This window comes from Gasterosteus aculeatus, chromosome 2, assembly GCF_964276395.1.
Source record: "Gasterosteus aculeatus chromosome 2, fGasAcu3.hap1.1, whole genome shotgun sequence".
Classification (NCBI taxonomy): domain Eukaryota; kingdom Metazoa; phylum Chordata; class Actinopteri; order Perciformes; family Gasterosteidae; genus Gasterosteus; species Gasterosteus aculeatus.
In genome coordinates, this window is record NC_135689.1 from 8,902,045 (window position 1) to 8,919,135 (window position 17,091).

The 17,091-nt window shown below is 42.7% G+C and overlaps 1 protein-coding gene across 17 annotated transcripts; it reads left to right on the forward strand.

Annotated features, from left to right (window-relative positions):
• The first annotated feature begins 7 nt into the window (after positions 1-7).
• Positions 8-16,670, forward strand: tpd52l2b (tpd52 like 2b). 17 transcript variants are annotated; one of them, XM_040193060.2, is made up of 10 exons: positions 29-257; positions 3,237-3,394; positions 3,789-3,937; positions 5,119-5,178; positions 9,225-9,272; positions 10,955-11,056; positions 12,222-12,248; positions 13,161-13,205; positions 13,488-13,556; positions 13,765-16,670. In XM_040193060.2, exons 1-9 carry the CDS (start codon positions 239-241, stop codon positions 13,552-13,554), a joined length of 675 nt encoding a protein of 224 aa, XP_040048994.1. In that variant the 5' UTR covers positions 29-238; the 3' UTR covers positions 13,555-13,556; positions 13,765-16,670. The 17 variants fall into 17 exon arrangements, with proteins under 17 accessions (XP_040049001.1, XP_040048998.1, XP_077946631.1 ...); XM_040193056.2 differs by having other exon boundaries at positions 13,488-13,536; XM_078090453.1 differs by having other exon boundaries at positions 13,164-13,205.
• Positions 16,671-17,091: the final 421 nt, after the last annotated feature.

Here is a 17,091-nt window from a genome sequence, read left to right on the forward strand (position 1 = left end):
TGCTTCTGTGACTGTTGTCGTGAGCTTTCCAAAGAGCCGTTTAAGCTGAGCTGGCTGTTGGGCTGTTTTGAGTTTCTGTTGACGACTTTGTCTGAGTGGGAGCAGTCTACAAAACCAGGAAGATTAATACACGCCGAGGGGAACGCACACTTAACTAGTTCGATATCCTCATTTCATACCCCTCGAGGTCAACTTTGAACAAAAAAAGAAGTTCTAACTCTGTGAAATCGACACCGAAATGGACCCCGCCAGTCAAGGTAACTTACATTTTTTTGCTAGCAAGCGTTTAGCTTAGCTTCAGAAATTCTTAAAATGTTTGGTGGGCACAGATAACTCTGTTGTAATAAATGTATCCAGCACATAGATAACTACCCAATAATAATGCCGCTCGCTTGTGTAGTTGAAAGGTTCTACGTGTTTGGAGATGATAAAACCGGACATGGTTGCAGTCGTGAGGACCGTATGGGCCCGCTGGTGTAATTGACAGGGACAAGAGTAAGTTCGGTGAAGAGGAAGGCAAAGCGTTTCGTATTACTGACAACTTTTTCTTGATAATTTTATCTGATCGACTGACATGCCTACGTGTCACAAGTGAACCACGTCACCATACCTTCTGTGAGTCTCGCCGGAATTTAAATTCCGAGTTTCGAGTTTATATCTTTTGTAAACAAAAAGACAAACGTTAATGCTAGCTAAACGCTTAGCTAAAGTTAGCACTTTTGTTTTAGTGGCTTCCCAAAGTTAAACACGAGCTATGGCCTCTGCCTCGCCTTTATCCGAACACGTGTCCGTGCAGTACATCTGAATCCCCCTTTAATAGTCGACTATAGCCGGATTTGCTGACTAACTGTGCGGTCATCTTCGGCGCTGCTAGCATGCTAGCTGCTGCTCCGTCGCTGTCACTGACGGCTCCTGACTCAGCCAGAGGTGGAAAACAGTATTCCGATAGCTACCTTCTTAATTTAAACCAGTAATGGACTAAAGTAAAATGTATTTTATTCTAAATCACAAGTTAAAACTTAAAGTAACCCTTGGGCAGCAGAACGTGTGATATTAAATGCATCAACGTTACTGTGTACGTTTCACTTAAGTTTTTAGTAGATTATGGTTAAACACGCGTGGATGCTTGTAGTGTTACTTGAGATTAATGTATGTTTTGACAAGTTTTTTTTTTTTACTTTACAACAATAGCTGAAAAACATAAGCATCGACGGGGGTGGAGATCCATCCGCGTCGTGTCCGTGACCCTCCTCAAAGCCGCAAACCGTGACTCTGCTTTCTTCCTTTTCTACAATGCTGAGTTTAACTTAACAGCTGCTAGTAAAGACAACGCGGTCAGCAACGTGTTATCCCTGTTGTGTTAGCCGCTGGTAGTCGATTGGGAATCAATCGGCATGTTGAAACTGCTATGTCATGGGTTGTTTTTTTTCACAGCTCATTTACAGCCATATGAGCTGTGCGGTTAACTTGCTTTTAAGGATCTGTGTTAATATGAATTATAGAAATGATAATAATTTATACATTTTTTGAATGGGCCAAATGCCAACAATAGTTGTCAGATTTGGATAAAGTCTAAATCAAAGTTCATCATCAATCATAGAAGCACCACCGGTCACTTTTTCTAAATCAATATCCACAGGAATGTATGCAAAGCAGCAGAGGGTATTCAAGTTAAGGGTGTGGCTGTGATCGTCCATGAGTCAAATGACACATGCAACAGAACTGAGCTTTGGCTGTTGTCAGGGTGCCTTCTGGAGTGTGTAACAAATCAAGGTGCGTCTGACACACAGTACCGAGCTTGACCTTTAAATCCCAGAAAGAAATCTTTTTTTTTTTTTTCTCCTGTTCCTACAGGAGCCCTGGTTCATTTCTCTCTCCATCCTCTGTTTTCTGTGGGCCACGCTGAATCATTGTTGGCTCAATCAACATATACGTAGCGGGCGGAGCGTTCATATCCCTCGCCAACTCTCATGCGGATGTTATTGTTAAAGCTCTGCATTACGCAGCACTAACCACAGATGATGATCGTTTGTGGCGCTATTATGCGTCTGTCTGCCGTGTCTTGTGTTAAAGCTAAATGCGCTGCCATGTTCACGGCTATAACGTTACTACTAATTCCTACTTATTGTCACACACGCGTGCGCTGTCTCGGCTAGACACCTGGCAGCGCCGCACGGGACTCTGCAATACGCTGTTGCACACCACGAGCGAGTGTGCCAGACTGACGCGGAGCGGTCAGCCCTGCAGGCCAACTAATTGACGTGGTGGGGGCTTCAGTGGGTTGTCCACCACGATGGCCCGCTAACTCTTCCGGAGTGCTGAACCGGGGACAGCTGCCCGATTGTGCCGAGTGTGCAGTTGGCCTGTAAGTCACGGATTCAACTCGTTTGTGCATCGTCACTCCGATCAGGAGTTTTGGTGCCGAGGAGGGATCACATGGTCTAGAGATTTTGAAGCCACATCTCGATTGTCTGGCTTTATTTCTTTATTCTCTGAGACACCGCTCGGTGGGAGCCTTTGTGTGTTTTCCATCCTCTGCTCCGACACGCTTAAAGACCAGCGGTCAAACTATTTTAACCTATATAAAATAGCTGGATGGGTGTTTGAATGTTGGACTACTAAGACAGCGGAACAGGCCCACTCATCCCTCGCCAGCCGTAAAATTGCTATTTTTCTTCTGGTAATCAGTTATGATTGTGTACTTTCACCCAGTTTCAGAATGCAGCTCCTGTTTGTTTGTTTTTCCCTTTTTGTGACGTATTCTCTTACAGTGCTAAGCTTTAGGAGTTGCCAAATTGTTGCCGGTGCCTTCAGGTTAATGACGAAGGCTGGACTCATTGAAAAAGTAATGCTGACGAATTTTAGTGCAGAAAGTAATATTGTTCTGCTTTTGCAAACCTACGGTTTACACCAGGACTGATTTATGGTTGTCGTTTGTTCTTTTTGGGAAGTTTATTGTCCTCCTTTTCTGGTCCACTGCATTGTGTCCTTTCTGACCTTTTTAATGGGTCTTTTTCCAGAGTGCAGTGCAACTAATTGACACTTTCTCTTCCTGCTGGAGAGGGGGGGTAGAATACTCTTAGGAAACCACTCTAAGCTTTTAACACTTCAACTGATCGAAGTGTGTCTGTGTGTGTGTGTGTGTGTGTGTTTTTAGCCTCCTGCTGCCTTCCCATTAACGTCTCCTATCCTTCACCTTTTCCTCCATCTCTCTCTCTCTTGCTTTCTTGTTCCAGATATCAACCTGAACTCTCCTAACAAGGGCCTTGTAGTGGACCACTCGGACAGCCTTTCTGACGTGCCGGTGGAGGGGGCTGTGGGGAACGCAGCGAACCCTCCTCCACCTGGCCTGACGGAGGAGGAGGCCGAGGAGCTCCGCACAGAGCTTACAAAGGTAGGGCCCGGATGTTCCATAGTCCCCATAATGTTGACATGTAACCAGAGACCACAATAGTCATGTGATACTGTTATACTGTGATACTGTGAAAATACCCATACAAGTCGAGTGGTTCAACCAGACTTGACGGTTGAACCTGCAGAAAGCAAATACAAAGAGAAATGTCCTTCTAAAAAACAGCTCAACACGAATACAAGGAACCAACCACGTTTGCTATAATGCCTGTAACGAGCCGGAATATTAACCGATGTATAAATCTATTCAACACGACCGCTTAGAAGACTGCAGAGAGACAATCAAAATCATTATCCAAGATATTCCAAACCCAAATGCACAATACAGAGGACGACCCGAGACATCACTTCTCAAGGCGTCTCCGTTGTGTGTTTAGGTGGAGGAGGAGATCAACACTCTGCGTCAGGTTCTCTCGGCCAAAGAGCGACACGCCGCAGACCTGAAAAGGAAACTGGGTCTCAACCCGCTGAACGAACTCCGGCAGAACTTCACCAAGAGCTGGCAAGACGTACAAACCTCCAACGCGTACGTATTAATCCGGCCGGATTATTTAAGCACAGCGACGAGACGGAAAATGATTCCCCGCCTGTATAAATGACTCTTTATCCACAGCAGGATGACGGCTTCTACAAAGCTGAGGCGGTTAAATGTTCAAAACTGCCTTGATGTTTAATGGTAAAAAAAAACTCAACTGCTCTGATTTTAGCAGATGGCCATTTAGTTTAGGAACCAGACGGAATCTCCAACTAATGTTTTGAAACGCAAATGATAAAAGATGAGGCTCCTTTTTCAATAAGGAATCCGTATCCAATGCCCGCATTTTAAAAAGTATTCTAGCGTGATTGGAAGCATGACGAAGTAGAAGTGGCTTTGAGCGCCGGGCCGGTGCGATGAGTCGGACCTCCCCGCGTTCTCTCTGATAGCGGTTTTATCAGAAAGAGGCCAGTCACACAACTAATCACCATGTGGTGACTCATCCGGGCTTCTCAAGTCTTCCAATTATATTCTGAATGATCGACGTTGGCTGAGACAAAGGCGCTGCATTTTTGGATGGAAAATGTATATATTAATATCCTGTGTTCACCATGGCTTATTGTTTTCTTTTACAAAGCCGCTTCTCTGTTTGACATTAAACCTAATGCTTCGACTTTGCAAGTTAGACTCTTTGGATCGGGATGATCCCTCATGATTAGTTATTACACCTCTGCAGAAGGTGTTCACTCACGGAAGAACCCTGAGCACACAGTCAAAACTTTTTCAAATTATTCTGATGTTTCGAGGGTAAAGGGATCATTGCTGTGCTGCTGATCATGAAGATGACGCCATGTATCTGTATACAGGGATGGTCAAAGTCTCATATCCCCTTATTGTACCCCTGGTGACGTTTCATTCAGACTTCGTTTGTTTGTTTTATTTAATATTCGGTCAAACCTCCAGTATTTTGTCAGGATCGGGTCTTTTTCACTCGAGTGAAAATCAGAACAATATGAATTGTACAAGTGACGGTGGCTTCAAAAACCAGCCACCAAAAATGGAAGGTTCTTTTTTTAAAGGATAATTACATCTTTTACATTATTTAGACCATATTTTAGTTCATACTTCATTTATAATGTGTTCAAAGATTCTCCTTCCTCTTCAAGCCAACGTGCTTTAAATCCTCCATGTTCACCCCAGCGGTGTAACACCCTCATGTTTGTGTTTTCTAGCTATGTGAGAACCACTGAGAAACTGAGCGAGTGGAATGAGAGAGTTACCAGCTTGGATCTGTGAGTCAGTGCGCTGTTTGCTCTCTCACGCTCTGACTTTGACTCTCCCTTCTCACCTACTAACCATGTTTGACAACACTCGCATCGCAACAGTTGCAGTTTGACTTGGTGTGTGCTTGCAGGACATTCATCAGGATTCCTTTTTTTCTTTTTCTTCTTTTGCTCGTATACAATGAGATGCTTAAAGGGAATGCTTCCAAATGAATGTTGGAAGCATTAAGTTAAGTGAATCGTATTCAGTTTAGCAGGCGCTTTGAGGTGAACATTAAAAGTATTTCTCGTGGTTGTAAAACTGTCTTTTGCATCTTCATATTTCTTGTTTCTGCGACCCTGTTGAGGAGCTTTTCCAGATGTGACAAACCTGCTTTGTTGGATTCCAGATCAGTTCTCCTGCAGCTGTCAGACGCCTGTTGCACATACGGCTAGACGTGTAGCACTGCAGTGGGATTTTGTGTGTCTCTCTTCAGTCTGAGTTGCATAACTGATTGAACTGAGTGTGCGTTTGTCTTACTGTGACCCGTGACTCACTGTTTGTTTCTAATAATCCGATATCTTTTTTTGAAGCAGTGCTGTTTGCAGAGACGTGGCAGCATTTCTTAAATAGAAGTCAGGGCAGACGGTAGAACTAGGAGCTGTTAGTTTAGTCTTTCTCTCCTGTTTTCTATCCCCACCTCCTCTTATCAGTGTCATCTGTCTCTGTACTTCCTCTCCCAGAGGTCAGCTTTCCTCTCTTCTTCCGTCTAGAAGTGCTGACACACGTCCTCCTCTCTACTTCCTCTCCAAAGCAGCGGCCTTCAATATTGAACATTTTCTCAGACGCTTCCTTCGGGGCGTTTATAACCATTCACCAGGCTGTAGAACTTTTAGTTTGAAAGCTAGAGTCCAGGCTTTGCTCGAGCAAAAATAAGCCGCGTTTGTGATCACCAATTCACCTTTTTTGTTTTGCAAATTGGACTAGATTGAGCCAAACTCTTGCAATAGTTCCATAAGGATTTGAGCCGGGGGGCTCACTAGCTAAATACAATCAACTGGCACACAATGTCAAAGCAATTATATAGTGATGTAATAACTGGTGATCAGCTGATGCCCATTAGTAGTTGCCTGGATTTGAGGCATTATGAGACAAAAGGCCCCTGAGCACAAGACGGCACCGTGAAAGTTTTTCCTGAGCTTCAATATTATGTTATTAAAACATCACAGAGCCACGGCAACTATCTTAATTAATAACGTATAATATTATATGAAGGAAAATCTTCTTTGTTTCAGTTTAGGTGTACAGCTATAGGATCTGGGTTGAAATCTTCAAATATTCATAAAAATAGATTCAACTTTGTATGGTCTGATTTAAACATTTAATATTTCAGGGGGCAAAACACTCACACACTGACTTTTTCTGTCTAAAATGTATTGATAAAGGAGGGCTGACCTCAACGATGCCATCAGTGTGGCTCCTTAAGAATCCCTCGTTGGCCTAACGGGCCGCTTTCTCTCATGTCTAACCAGTATTGGACTGAATTTCAAACTGGGGGGGACTAATTGTTCTATGGGAATCTCATCTTTTTTTTTTTTAATAAACTCCCAGAGTAGATAAAGCTTCCCCGGGAGTTGGTTTTGAGGTTGACATTTATTTTGACGATGTTACAGTACTGCTGGGCCGATCCAGGCCACGCGGTGGTTTTTCTGCTTCCGTTGCGGCGGCGTCTGAAGCTAATGGAATTTTCCACCTGGCCGCCTGTTATATGAACCGGATTGGCAGGCTCATCCGACTGACTGCTGACACGATTCTAGACTTTTCCTCACAAACAGCAGCCACACGCCGGAATCTGCCTGTTCTTCTCACTCCTCTCTCTGTGGGGTGTTTGCTCACCGAACCAGAACAATAGTGGATTATTACATATTTGCTAGAGTAGCAGAGGAAGTGTGTGTGTGTGTGTGTGTGTGTGTGTGTGTGTGTGTGTGTGTGTGTGTGTGTGTGTGTGTTTTTGTTTGTTTGTTTGTTTTGGTCTCTCATCCTCGACGTGAATGCAACCCGGTGAACAGACGGGCAGCTCGCAACTGCTGCAGCAACAAGTGGGAGGAGAGGAATGTGATGACGGGAGGTGAAAATAAGGGGATGTTGGTTTTTATTTTATTTATTTATTTTAACAGTAACATGATGAGAGGAGTTATGAGGTGCAAATAGAGTTGAACTGAGCCAAATAAAGTAAGCAATGGGCCACTTAAATTGTACGTTGCCTGGCTATTACAGTCAAATGAGAGATGAAGACTTTTTATTGAAACAAAATGCGGTGCGTTGAGAAGCTCTGCTCATTCAGAGCTGCTGATGTTTTATATTTTCAATGTCTTGCCTTTTATTTTCTGTTGGCTTTGCTGAAGTTTATTGTAGCATTTTGGACAAATCATCGTTGAGGGTCCTTCAATGTCCTCCCTCCAACAAAAACACATTTTGTTGCTCTCAAAAGCATTGTCTTCTGCTGCAAATGCAAATCCAGCCGTTACACACTGGTGGTGTGTTGTCAGACAAAGGGGATGTGACGAGGCTGTCGTGTATGATGTCACCCCCCGCTGTGCTCATCGACAAGGAGAGCCGGCTCCTATTAATCACGCCACTTTGCTTTTATATTTGACTTGTTTTTGTTAAACCGCAAACGTGTTTGTTGTAACTGCCGTAAATGTAAAAATGCGTCCTCCTACTAAGGTGAAACTTAGTCAAACTTTAACACCATTAATGCAAGATAAGAAAAGGCAGACACATAACTGAACCAATTCAAATATTGTTCAGATGTCAAAAAGAGACTAATTGTGTATCTCTCCTCTCTCTCTCATATATTAAATAACCAACATTTCTAAAATGTTAATGCCATTATATATTATAAGGACACACACACAGTATAACTGTAATCAGCTGTTCTGAGTTGAGTGGGTTGTGTTTCAAAGATCAATGTGGACTTGGATCTCCCGTTATTTTTGTGTTGTTGGCTCTGCTTCCTTATCGGCTCGATTGTTCTAAAGAGCAGTCGGCACAAACACACTTCCTCTCTCTGTAGATGGCGTCCAGGCTGCACTCCTCGCATGAGTGTGATGAAGCTTTCTTTGTTACCAGTCCTGAATAGAGCGTTCCGTCTGGTGTTTGGTGCTTCAACCCTTTTGGTGTTTGAGAGTTCCTATCGGACTGTTTTCCTCAAGTAGGCTGCGTTCTTGCTGATAGCCTTTTTGCTTTTGAGACGTATACGTTTGGCAAATTGCCTGCCGTGTACATCGCGGCAAATTATAAACGGGGACCTTTTGAAAACTATGTGCACCCGCATTCCCCTCATCGATGTGTGGATCACCACCCAATGCTGAAATATCCCCCACTTTCTTCTTCACGTGTTACGGATGTTTCCGTTCTATCGGAATCCCAAATACCATCCCATCTTGGTTAATTGGATACTGTTAATTATAATACCTGGACTCTGGGTTTACTGAAGCGGTGTTCACTCCATAATAAACAGCAGTCAGGGCTGCTACAGTATTTTCCAAAATTAAATTATGTGAATGTATAGGCGGTTCCCCAATAATACATTGTTACATATTTCAGAGTTTTCAACAAGGAAAGTATATCTAAATGCACCGTGGCTTCATAAACCAGCAGTAAATTAAAAATAATTTAGAACAATGTTCTGGTGGACTGTACAGTTCTCCTCCCTGTTGACTGGTTCTAATGAGGTTTCGATGTGAAATCATTTTCTGTTCATTAACCGCATGAGAGCCAAAGTGTTTGGTCACATTATTATTTTACATTGTGTGTTGTGTCTAATCCTGTTATTTCCCTGTACGCTTCCTCTTAAAAGGAAAACGTTCACCCATCACGTTGGTTTCAAATGTTAAAGGCTTTAAAATCCTGCTGCACATCCAACCAGTAAAACGATAGCAGGCGGTCGATGCTGAAGTTGCGTCTGCCCCCCCCCCTCCCATCGTGGGGCCGCTCTCTACTGTGATCTGTTGTTGTGTATTGCGAGTGTGTGCCTCTCCCCTGTGTCATTATCCTGCTGTTGTGTCTTCAGATATCTGTCTGCCTCAGCAACTTTGGATGACATTTCCCGCTCTGAAGCGTGAGTTGACCCCTTCATTTTTCGTGTTTGTTTTGCTACGGTTTCTTTAAGTTTGCTTTGCTTTTGGGAGTTATTCTCTTTTTTGCTTTTGACTATCCATCTATTTTTTTTCTTTCAAGTGGTGGTTAAATTAACATGTTTCTGTTTTATCAAAACTCTTAAGACAATTTTAGACATTTTAGTTTCAGTTTAAGTACCGGATTATCCGGTTTTTATGGCATGCCAGTGTTCCTGTAGTGTTTGTACCCAGCCTCACGTTTATCTCTCAAACTGCATTCGCTCTGACTCTGAACCATCTGCTGCTGAGCCTTGGTGTATTTTTGGGTGGACCAGGTGATCATGGCGCTCGCGTGTGTGTGTTTCTTGTGTGTCCATTCACACGCCGAGGGAATGTTTGCGTCAGCCTGTTGGTTGCTTTCGCCAGTTCTGATTTATTTATTTTTGTGTTGCTGTTCCATATTTCTTTGCTTCCGTGCCACCAGGAGTAGTTTGACCACACTTGTTATTCCTGTCCACAGGTCAACTTCCCAGCTAGCCGCTTTGCTAAAGGAACCGCTCAACAATTTTATGAAATTCCTCTTATTAATTCTGGCTTTTGGTGGAAAGAGAAGGTTCATTCTACTCGTGTATGTAATCGTCACCAAAAAAAAGTGCTGAAATGACCTCACGAGGCGCCCGATCACGTCACGTTAGTCACACCGCCTGTGTGTTCGTTATGGCGCTGGAGCTGGGAAGCAGTAGGGCTGAGAGAGATGGCCCGCGAAAGAAAACAAGGCTGTTTTATCAAGTCTGATCTTTTCTCTCAAGGAAACCAGTTTTAAAACGTGATTTGAAATCTACCTTTGATAGTTTTCAAACTTTTTGTGTTTTTCGTTTTTTCTCCTCGTCGTCCCTCCTTTATTACAGCAGACTTAACTGCTGTACCTTTCATCCTTGGGTGTGTTTGGTCAAAGTTGTTGTTTTAAATCTGTTTCCATCGTGCACACGGGTAGGGCGGACGCTTCTGTTTTCATATTGCTCGATTGTTGTTACTCAAGATTGTGGGTGCTTTGGATTAATGGAGCCTTTTCAGCTTCCTGCAAGCACTACACTTAAAGTATGTGAATAGAGATAAAACGGTTTGAATATTTGAAACAAACATTCCCGAAGTTCTTCGTCTTCCAAGTGTGATATCGCATGTTCCATTTGACTTGATCTCCGCTTTAATTCCATTGGACTGCACTGAACATTTTGGAGGTTCATTCATAACACATTCAGATTATTGTTACTACTGTATCAATACTTTTAGATTCATTTGATCAGTAAGTCCTTTAACAGCACATTGTACCAGGTTCCTGTTTGATGACAAACCAGCCCTTAGACTGTATTTCCGTATGATTATTAATCACCGGGGGGACACTTCTTCTTTTGAGGGCAGAAGCAACTTAAATTGGGTTTGGTCTAATTTACCCCTTCATGTGTTTTTTTGTTTTTACCTTCCCATCCCCCTCTGCTCATTTGACTCCTTTTTCTTTTTGCTCGCACTCAATTCTTTTCCTCAATGTTTTTTTTTTTTTTTGCCATCCCACTTTTTTTTTATTACACAAACCACCTGTTCTTTTATTTTCTCCATTTTTTTTCTTTTTTTTTTTTTTCTTTCCATTCCTACCTCCCTTCCATCATCCTCTTCCTCTCTCCTGCAGATACAAAAAGACTCAAGAGACCCTTTCCCAGGCGGGACAGAAGACCAGTGCAGCGTTCACCACAGTGGGCTCTGTCCTCAGCAAGAGACTGGGCGACATGAGGTATGACACGGCAAACGCAAATTCCCGACAGTCTGGTTAAAATACAAGAATAAAAGAAGGAAGTGTTCAACCACAAAGATCTCCGACCTTGATATCATAGTGGGGTTGTGTGTCACTGCGCCGCCTACAGTAGATGGCGGTGAGAGCTTTGACTTGCAGACACACACATTCTGTGACGGTGACAAGCAGCTCTTTTGTTCTTGTAGCTCTCCATTTGTCTTATTTTACCGACCCATCATGCCTCATGTGTCCACTAACCAGAACCAGTAGCTGACGGTCAAATCATATTTGTTTTATGTGTTTATTTGACTAACTAAAGGGGCTAATTGGTTTTCCATTGAAACACGAGCCTTTTCTTTTGGCACTAAAAACTCACGACGTAGAAGGCCACTGGTCGGTCTTTAAAGGAAAATCCCAGATGCTGAGTTTGAAAGTAAAACGGCGTCTTTGGCTTTCGACGATGTCTGTAGTGTTTACACAAGTGTGATTTCAGGGTGAAGAGTAATTACTTCCAACTCTAGAATAGGCCAGAATCGCCCGGGTCAAACACGCATGAGAACATCATTGTTGATGGAAAAACAGATGCTCCAGTTGATGAGTCCTTCCCATGTAACAACACCGCATTCATATTTACTCTTCATGCATGGGTGTGTGTGTGGTTCTCATGTCCCACTAACATATTCCAGCAATATTTTACAATGTTTACTGTTTGTCTGTCCCTGCATGTTTTTATTCAGTCATCCACTGTGTTTCCTGTGCATCTTCAAAATTTGTCCCCTGAGATTGTTGTATTTGGAATTGTGTTGGAATATTCATTTTCCTTTGCCATGTAAACAGGTTACTAGGAATATTGTCTTTTAGGACAAGGTCAAAAACTGTTACACTTGGTTTGTGTAACCGTAGTCATTGATTCGGTGTAACAACAGAACGCCATTTAGTATGGCGGTGAGAAACCAGACGCGGTCTCCCAACGTTCCTTTAGTCCGCTGTCCTTCGTCACACACACACACACACACACACACACACACAGACTTTCCCTCCTGATAACGCTTTTATCTCCTCCTGCTGTGTTTCCCCCGGTTACTGCTGTTGGTTTGCTGCTTTTGGCTCACGCTGTCTCTCCCCACCTTGTTTTGTTTTATTGCTGCCTTGGTTTGACCTGCAGAGCTCTACCTTTCTCTAATTCCTTTAGGTAAGACTAACGTGCCCGGTTTTGATCGTACAGAATGAAATGTGTTACAGAATGAAATTCAAACTTTTTTTTTCTTTTTTTTTTTTTCTTTCTATTGATGCTTTGACTTGTTTTTCCCAACATGCTCTTATTTTCTTTCCTTAATTGTCGTGGCGCATTAACGCTTAAAGAAGCATGTTGTTTTCTGCTGGTACCTGAACAAAAACTGTAGCCGTTTTTTTTGGTAACACTTTATTTTATGATTACTTCATTTAAAGACCAATTATTAGATTTTATTGAAGTAAAAATGTTCCCTTACTATTTATTTATTGGAAAGCTATTTAATGCTGACCTGGAAAAAATGTAGTGAGCTGATGGTTCTTGAAGTGGACCTGAATGTCTTTCAACCTTGCCCATATTTGTCTAACGAGGACAACATTTACAATGCTGCAATGTAACAATGCTGAGAACTTCCCCCCCCACCGTCCATGTTGGTCCGCTAAAAGCGCTTCGTTTTCTGCCGTAGACGGACTCAGCTTTCATCTTGTGTCTGACAAGATTACTGAAGGGAGAGATTCTCAATCTGGGAACCATAAAATAAAGTGTTACCAGCGCTGCTGTCTTTCTTCTAAAATTCCCAGGACACTTCTCTAGACATGACAGCGAGCAAACGTGAAATCATTTTTAAACAAAGTAGCACCAACCAAGAGAATTAATCATCTGAGTCACATTTTGTTTAGTTATTATACGAAGCTAATGTTCCATTTGAAAAGTGTTTTACAGTCTAAAGTGCACGTAAATAAGAAATGGCGCTATGAGTTGAGGCCAACTTAGGTGTTGTTGTTTGAAATGCAGTTGTGTTTTGTGTGTTTGTCACAACTCGCTCGCTTTATAACACTTGCACTTCTGTCTCCTCTCTTAATGCTTACAAAGTAGCAACTATTCCATTCGCCACTCTATAAGTATGCCCGCCATGAGGTAAAGTAACACACCAACCTGATCACTGTCAGTGTAACACACATTACTTTCTTTATCTGCTTAAAACTATCATGGCTGCAGTGACTCATAAAACCACTAAATCATTTTAAATGGGGTTTTTTTTAAAAGCAGGTTCTCACAAACCTTTTGATTGCAAGTTAACCCCAGATGAAGAGATGTGTGTATTCAACAGTTGAAATGTTTTGAACATTACACGCACGTAAAGAAATGTAAACTAAAGTGTTTTTACCTTTTTTCATACTTTATATTTCTGTTCTGCAGGAACTCTGCGACCTTCAAGTCGTTTGAGGATAAAATGGGAAACCTGAAGGTGAGCGGACATTCATAAACGTACGTAATTTCGGATACTGTTTACTGCCAAACGTCCCCTTTTTTCTTTGAAGTGTCATGGATTTTAGGACTTGCTAATGCATATTAAATGTAGTCAGAAGGGTATTTTTTCCCCGACCGGAAAGAAACTATATATTGCGCAGACAATCAATAACCCCGCGCCCTTCTCTCTCTCTCTCTCCTCCTCCCCCCTCCCCCCCCCCCCCAGCACAAGGTCGTGGGCCCCAGGGGGAGCGAGGAGGCCATCGGCTCCCCCACCGACACCACCCCCACTCAGGACAACCCGTCTTTCTGAATGCATCCCTGCTCCACATCTACCTCCTCGTTGCCACCTTCTTCCCGACCTGAGACTGTACTGTTAATCACTTCACACCGCAGAGTCAGCCCTGACCTTTGACCCTCCAGCTCACCAACGCGCCGCCACTGGCTATTTGCCACGAGGTCTGCAGGAGACTAAGAACACACTGGTTTTGAGGCGGGGCGAGCGTCTCTCACTGCTCGTCCCGCAGCTTCCGTTCTTCCGCCCTGCTGCGGAGGAAAAGGATGTTTTGTTGATCTCTCTCTAAACCTGAATAATTTACGGGCTGTGTTCTTGTCACATCATCACCGTCTGCCTCTACTTCTTCCCCGGTTAGACGCACATCACTCTGTTGGTTCAAACAAGTCCAAATAGTTGTTGTTTTTTGTTGTTGTTTTTTAAAAGGCATTATTAAGATGTCCCGCTCTTCAGCTAAACGAGGAAGATCACGTTTATCCTTGGTCTTGTGATCCCCCAAAAGGTCACTCTGTAGGTGTGTTTCTGGGCCCCATATCAGCGGTTAGAGAGGGTGCGTAGACGGTGGGGGGCATTTTACGGGCATAAGCGAGGCGGTGGTTTGTTCTGCTACCATTTCTGTCTTCTTGTTTCTAACTGCTATTGTGTACTTGACCTCCGTCGTACATCCACACTGTTTGCACATGCTAGCGTCTCCACGGTATCTCCATATATTCTCTCTCAAACTTTCACAGGGTTCCTCCCCGCAGCTGTGCGGGTTCCCCCGCAATGTGAACACAGGTGACAGTTTAGTGATTTTTCTCGGGGTCGGGGGTCCTCACATCTCACTCCTTAGACCTTTTACTGCTCCGTGCATCTCTCATCTCAGTTGTATCATACTCCCCATGCAAAGAAGACCTGGGGCTGGCAAAACACTCCCAGGATGTAAAAACAGGAAGGAAAAAAAGCAACCTTAAAACCATTTTGTATTACAAACTATTTTACACTGCTTTGCAAAATGTTTTTACATAACTTTTATCAATATGTATAAAAATAAATGAGTAAATATATTGTCACTGTTGCGGCCAAATGGCAGTGTCAGGTAGGGAGGTTTAGGAAAAAGCAAGGGGGGGGTCTGGGTCAGTTTCACAGACAGTTTTTCTTCTAAGTTTCCTTTTTTCTCTGAGTACATCTGTGGTCTTATAAATGTAGAAATGTTTGTGAAACTGACTAATGAGCTGCATTTGTTTTGTACCCGTCTGGCCTCACGATTAATCGTACACGAAAGAACATAATCAAAATGGTTTCATTTGACGACGGTGTACCTCGATGGTTTCACTCTGCGCCGTCATTTGCAAGTCAGACGCAAATCTCCGTGGTGTCGGAATGTTTGGAACCCCTTTTTTTTTTTTTTTTTTCCCTCTGTTTGACTGTAGTTCTCCGGTTGGTGGAGGCACCGTTGGGATCCGTTTTTGGAGGATGATTGTATGAGGTACTTCAAATAAGTCAAGTGTGTCCCCGCCCACTTTGGAGAAACCACATGGAAGGAAAGCAATGTGCTGCAAGAAATAATTTAGACACTTGGGGGGGGGGGGGGGGAATATATATATCCGTTTTAGCTGTGATTTAAAATCAAAATATTTATCACTGCTTTACCTTTCTGATGGTGAACTGCAGCAGTTATCGATCCTCTATTCAAAGCCACACTGAAGAAACGTTCTCGACCACGTGGGATGATGGAAAAGAACCTCATGAACACTACAGATAATCGTAACTATCCTATTTAGCGTTCAGAACTCCATGTGAGGCGTCGCTTTGTACACTACTCTGAATGTCAATGCTTCTCTATCAGCCTTACTCACTTTAAATGGTTCACTTGTTATAATTCAGCTGGTAGAAAAGGTTTTGGAGTTGCACAGACTGGTTTTGATTGAACCAGTCTGCAGGCTCTCCTAAACCATTTGGGAGAGTGAGCATAAATGTTGAGTCTTGAGTGGCCACAAACTGTCATAAAGTGCTCGTTGCCATTAGAGACTTTGGCTAACAACCCCTCAATGCACTCCAGTTAGCACACGTTAAATACTATTACTGCATGAGGCCCACACACACAAGTTGGCCCAGTCAATCTTGTGTTGCTGTTGATTTAATAAAGGTGTTTCGATGTCTCACATTGCCAATAATATTTTACAATGTTGCAACAATAAAATGTGGTTCCTCCCGGCTTTATAACTGCTGCCGTGTATTTTTTTTTTTTGTGTTGATCACTTTGCTAGTTAATGTATTCCTGTTAGGTGAATTGTTTTTCTTTTTGTTTTGTTTTTTTGGGAGAGGTGTGACATTTTGGTATTTGTACAAATGATTTGCAATCAGTTTAAAAACAAGTTGCCAATCCCTAGATATCTGTTACAAAGTCTTTCTGCCCCAAGTGGGCTCTGCCTTTCTGCTCTGTCGAGATAAATATGGATCTCAACAAATTGACTTCTAAAATGGTTTTTTTTTTTCTTGTATGAAGCTGAGGAATTATCAAATACACAAAGATCTCAACATACTAGGAAGAAACGGTTTTAGATTTAAACCCCCCCCCCCCCCCCCCTCTCCCCGCCCCCACCAGTGCACATGTCGCCTGTTCTAAAAGCTGCTATCGGTTTTGTAGACGTGGATAGAAAAAAAATCTTTTGATTTGGGTGCCAATGGGAAGTGTTAGTCGCTGCAGAGGCTGGAGGACAGTGGCGTTTTTACAGCTTTATTTAGATCCTGGGCCTAACTGATGTAGAAAAGGGATTTGATTTGGACAATTATGGTGAATGACTTATTTTTTCTTGTATATGTTTGGATATTAATAAAGCATTCCTTTAAATTAATGAAGTGTTTGGTCAGTAAGTTTTTATTTTAATTTGTTTTGGTCTTAAATCAATTGGCATTAAATGAATTGTTTTAGGAGTCAAACATACCCCTCTGCTCTGAATTGGAGACTAATTGGGGACCGCCTTAACGAGGAACGGTGCCATAAGAGGAAACTGAGGTTTTTCTAGATTTACAAGCAACTTGAGACGTATTGGCTAAAATCTCTAAATCGGATCGGTTTCATTCCCTATAATAGTGCTAAACCACTACGGATGTAATATATATTGTCCCACTGGTTGCGGTGAAGCCGTTTTACTAGTGAACAGATTCTTCTCCTTGCCTGGGCCGGGGAGATGCCTTTTGTTGTCAGTATTTAGAAGGCCTTCTCCCTCAAGGTTGGTAAAGAAAGAACCACTCCTGCTTCCAATCCTTAAACTA

Coding starts and splice junctions, on each gene's coding strand:
- tpd52l2b (XM_040193056.2), top strand. Junction 3,395..3,788: donor TCCGCACAGAGCTTACAAAG/GTAGGGCCCGGA, acceptor TTGTGTGTTTAG/GTGGAGGAGGAGATCAACAC. Junction 5,179..9,224: donor AGAGTTACCAGCTTGGATCT/GTGAGTCAGTGC, acceptor TTGTGTCTTCAG/ATATCTGTCTGCCTCAGCAA.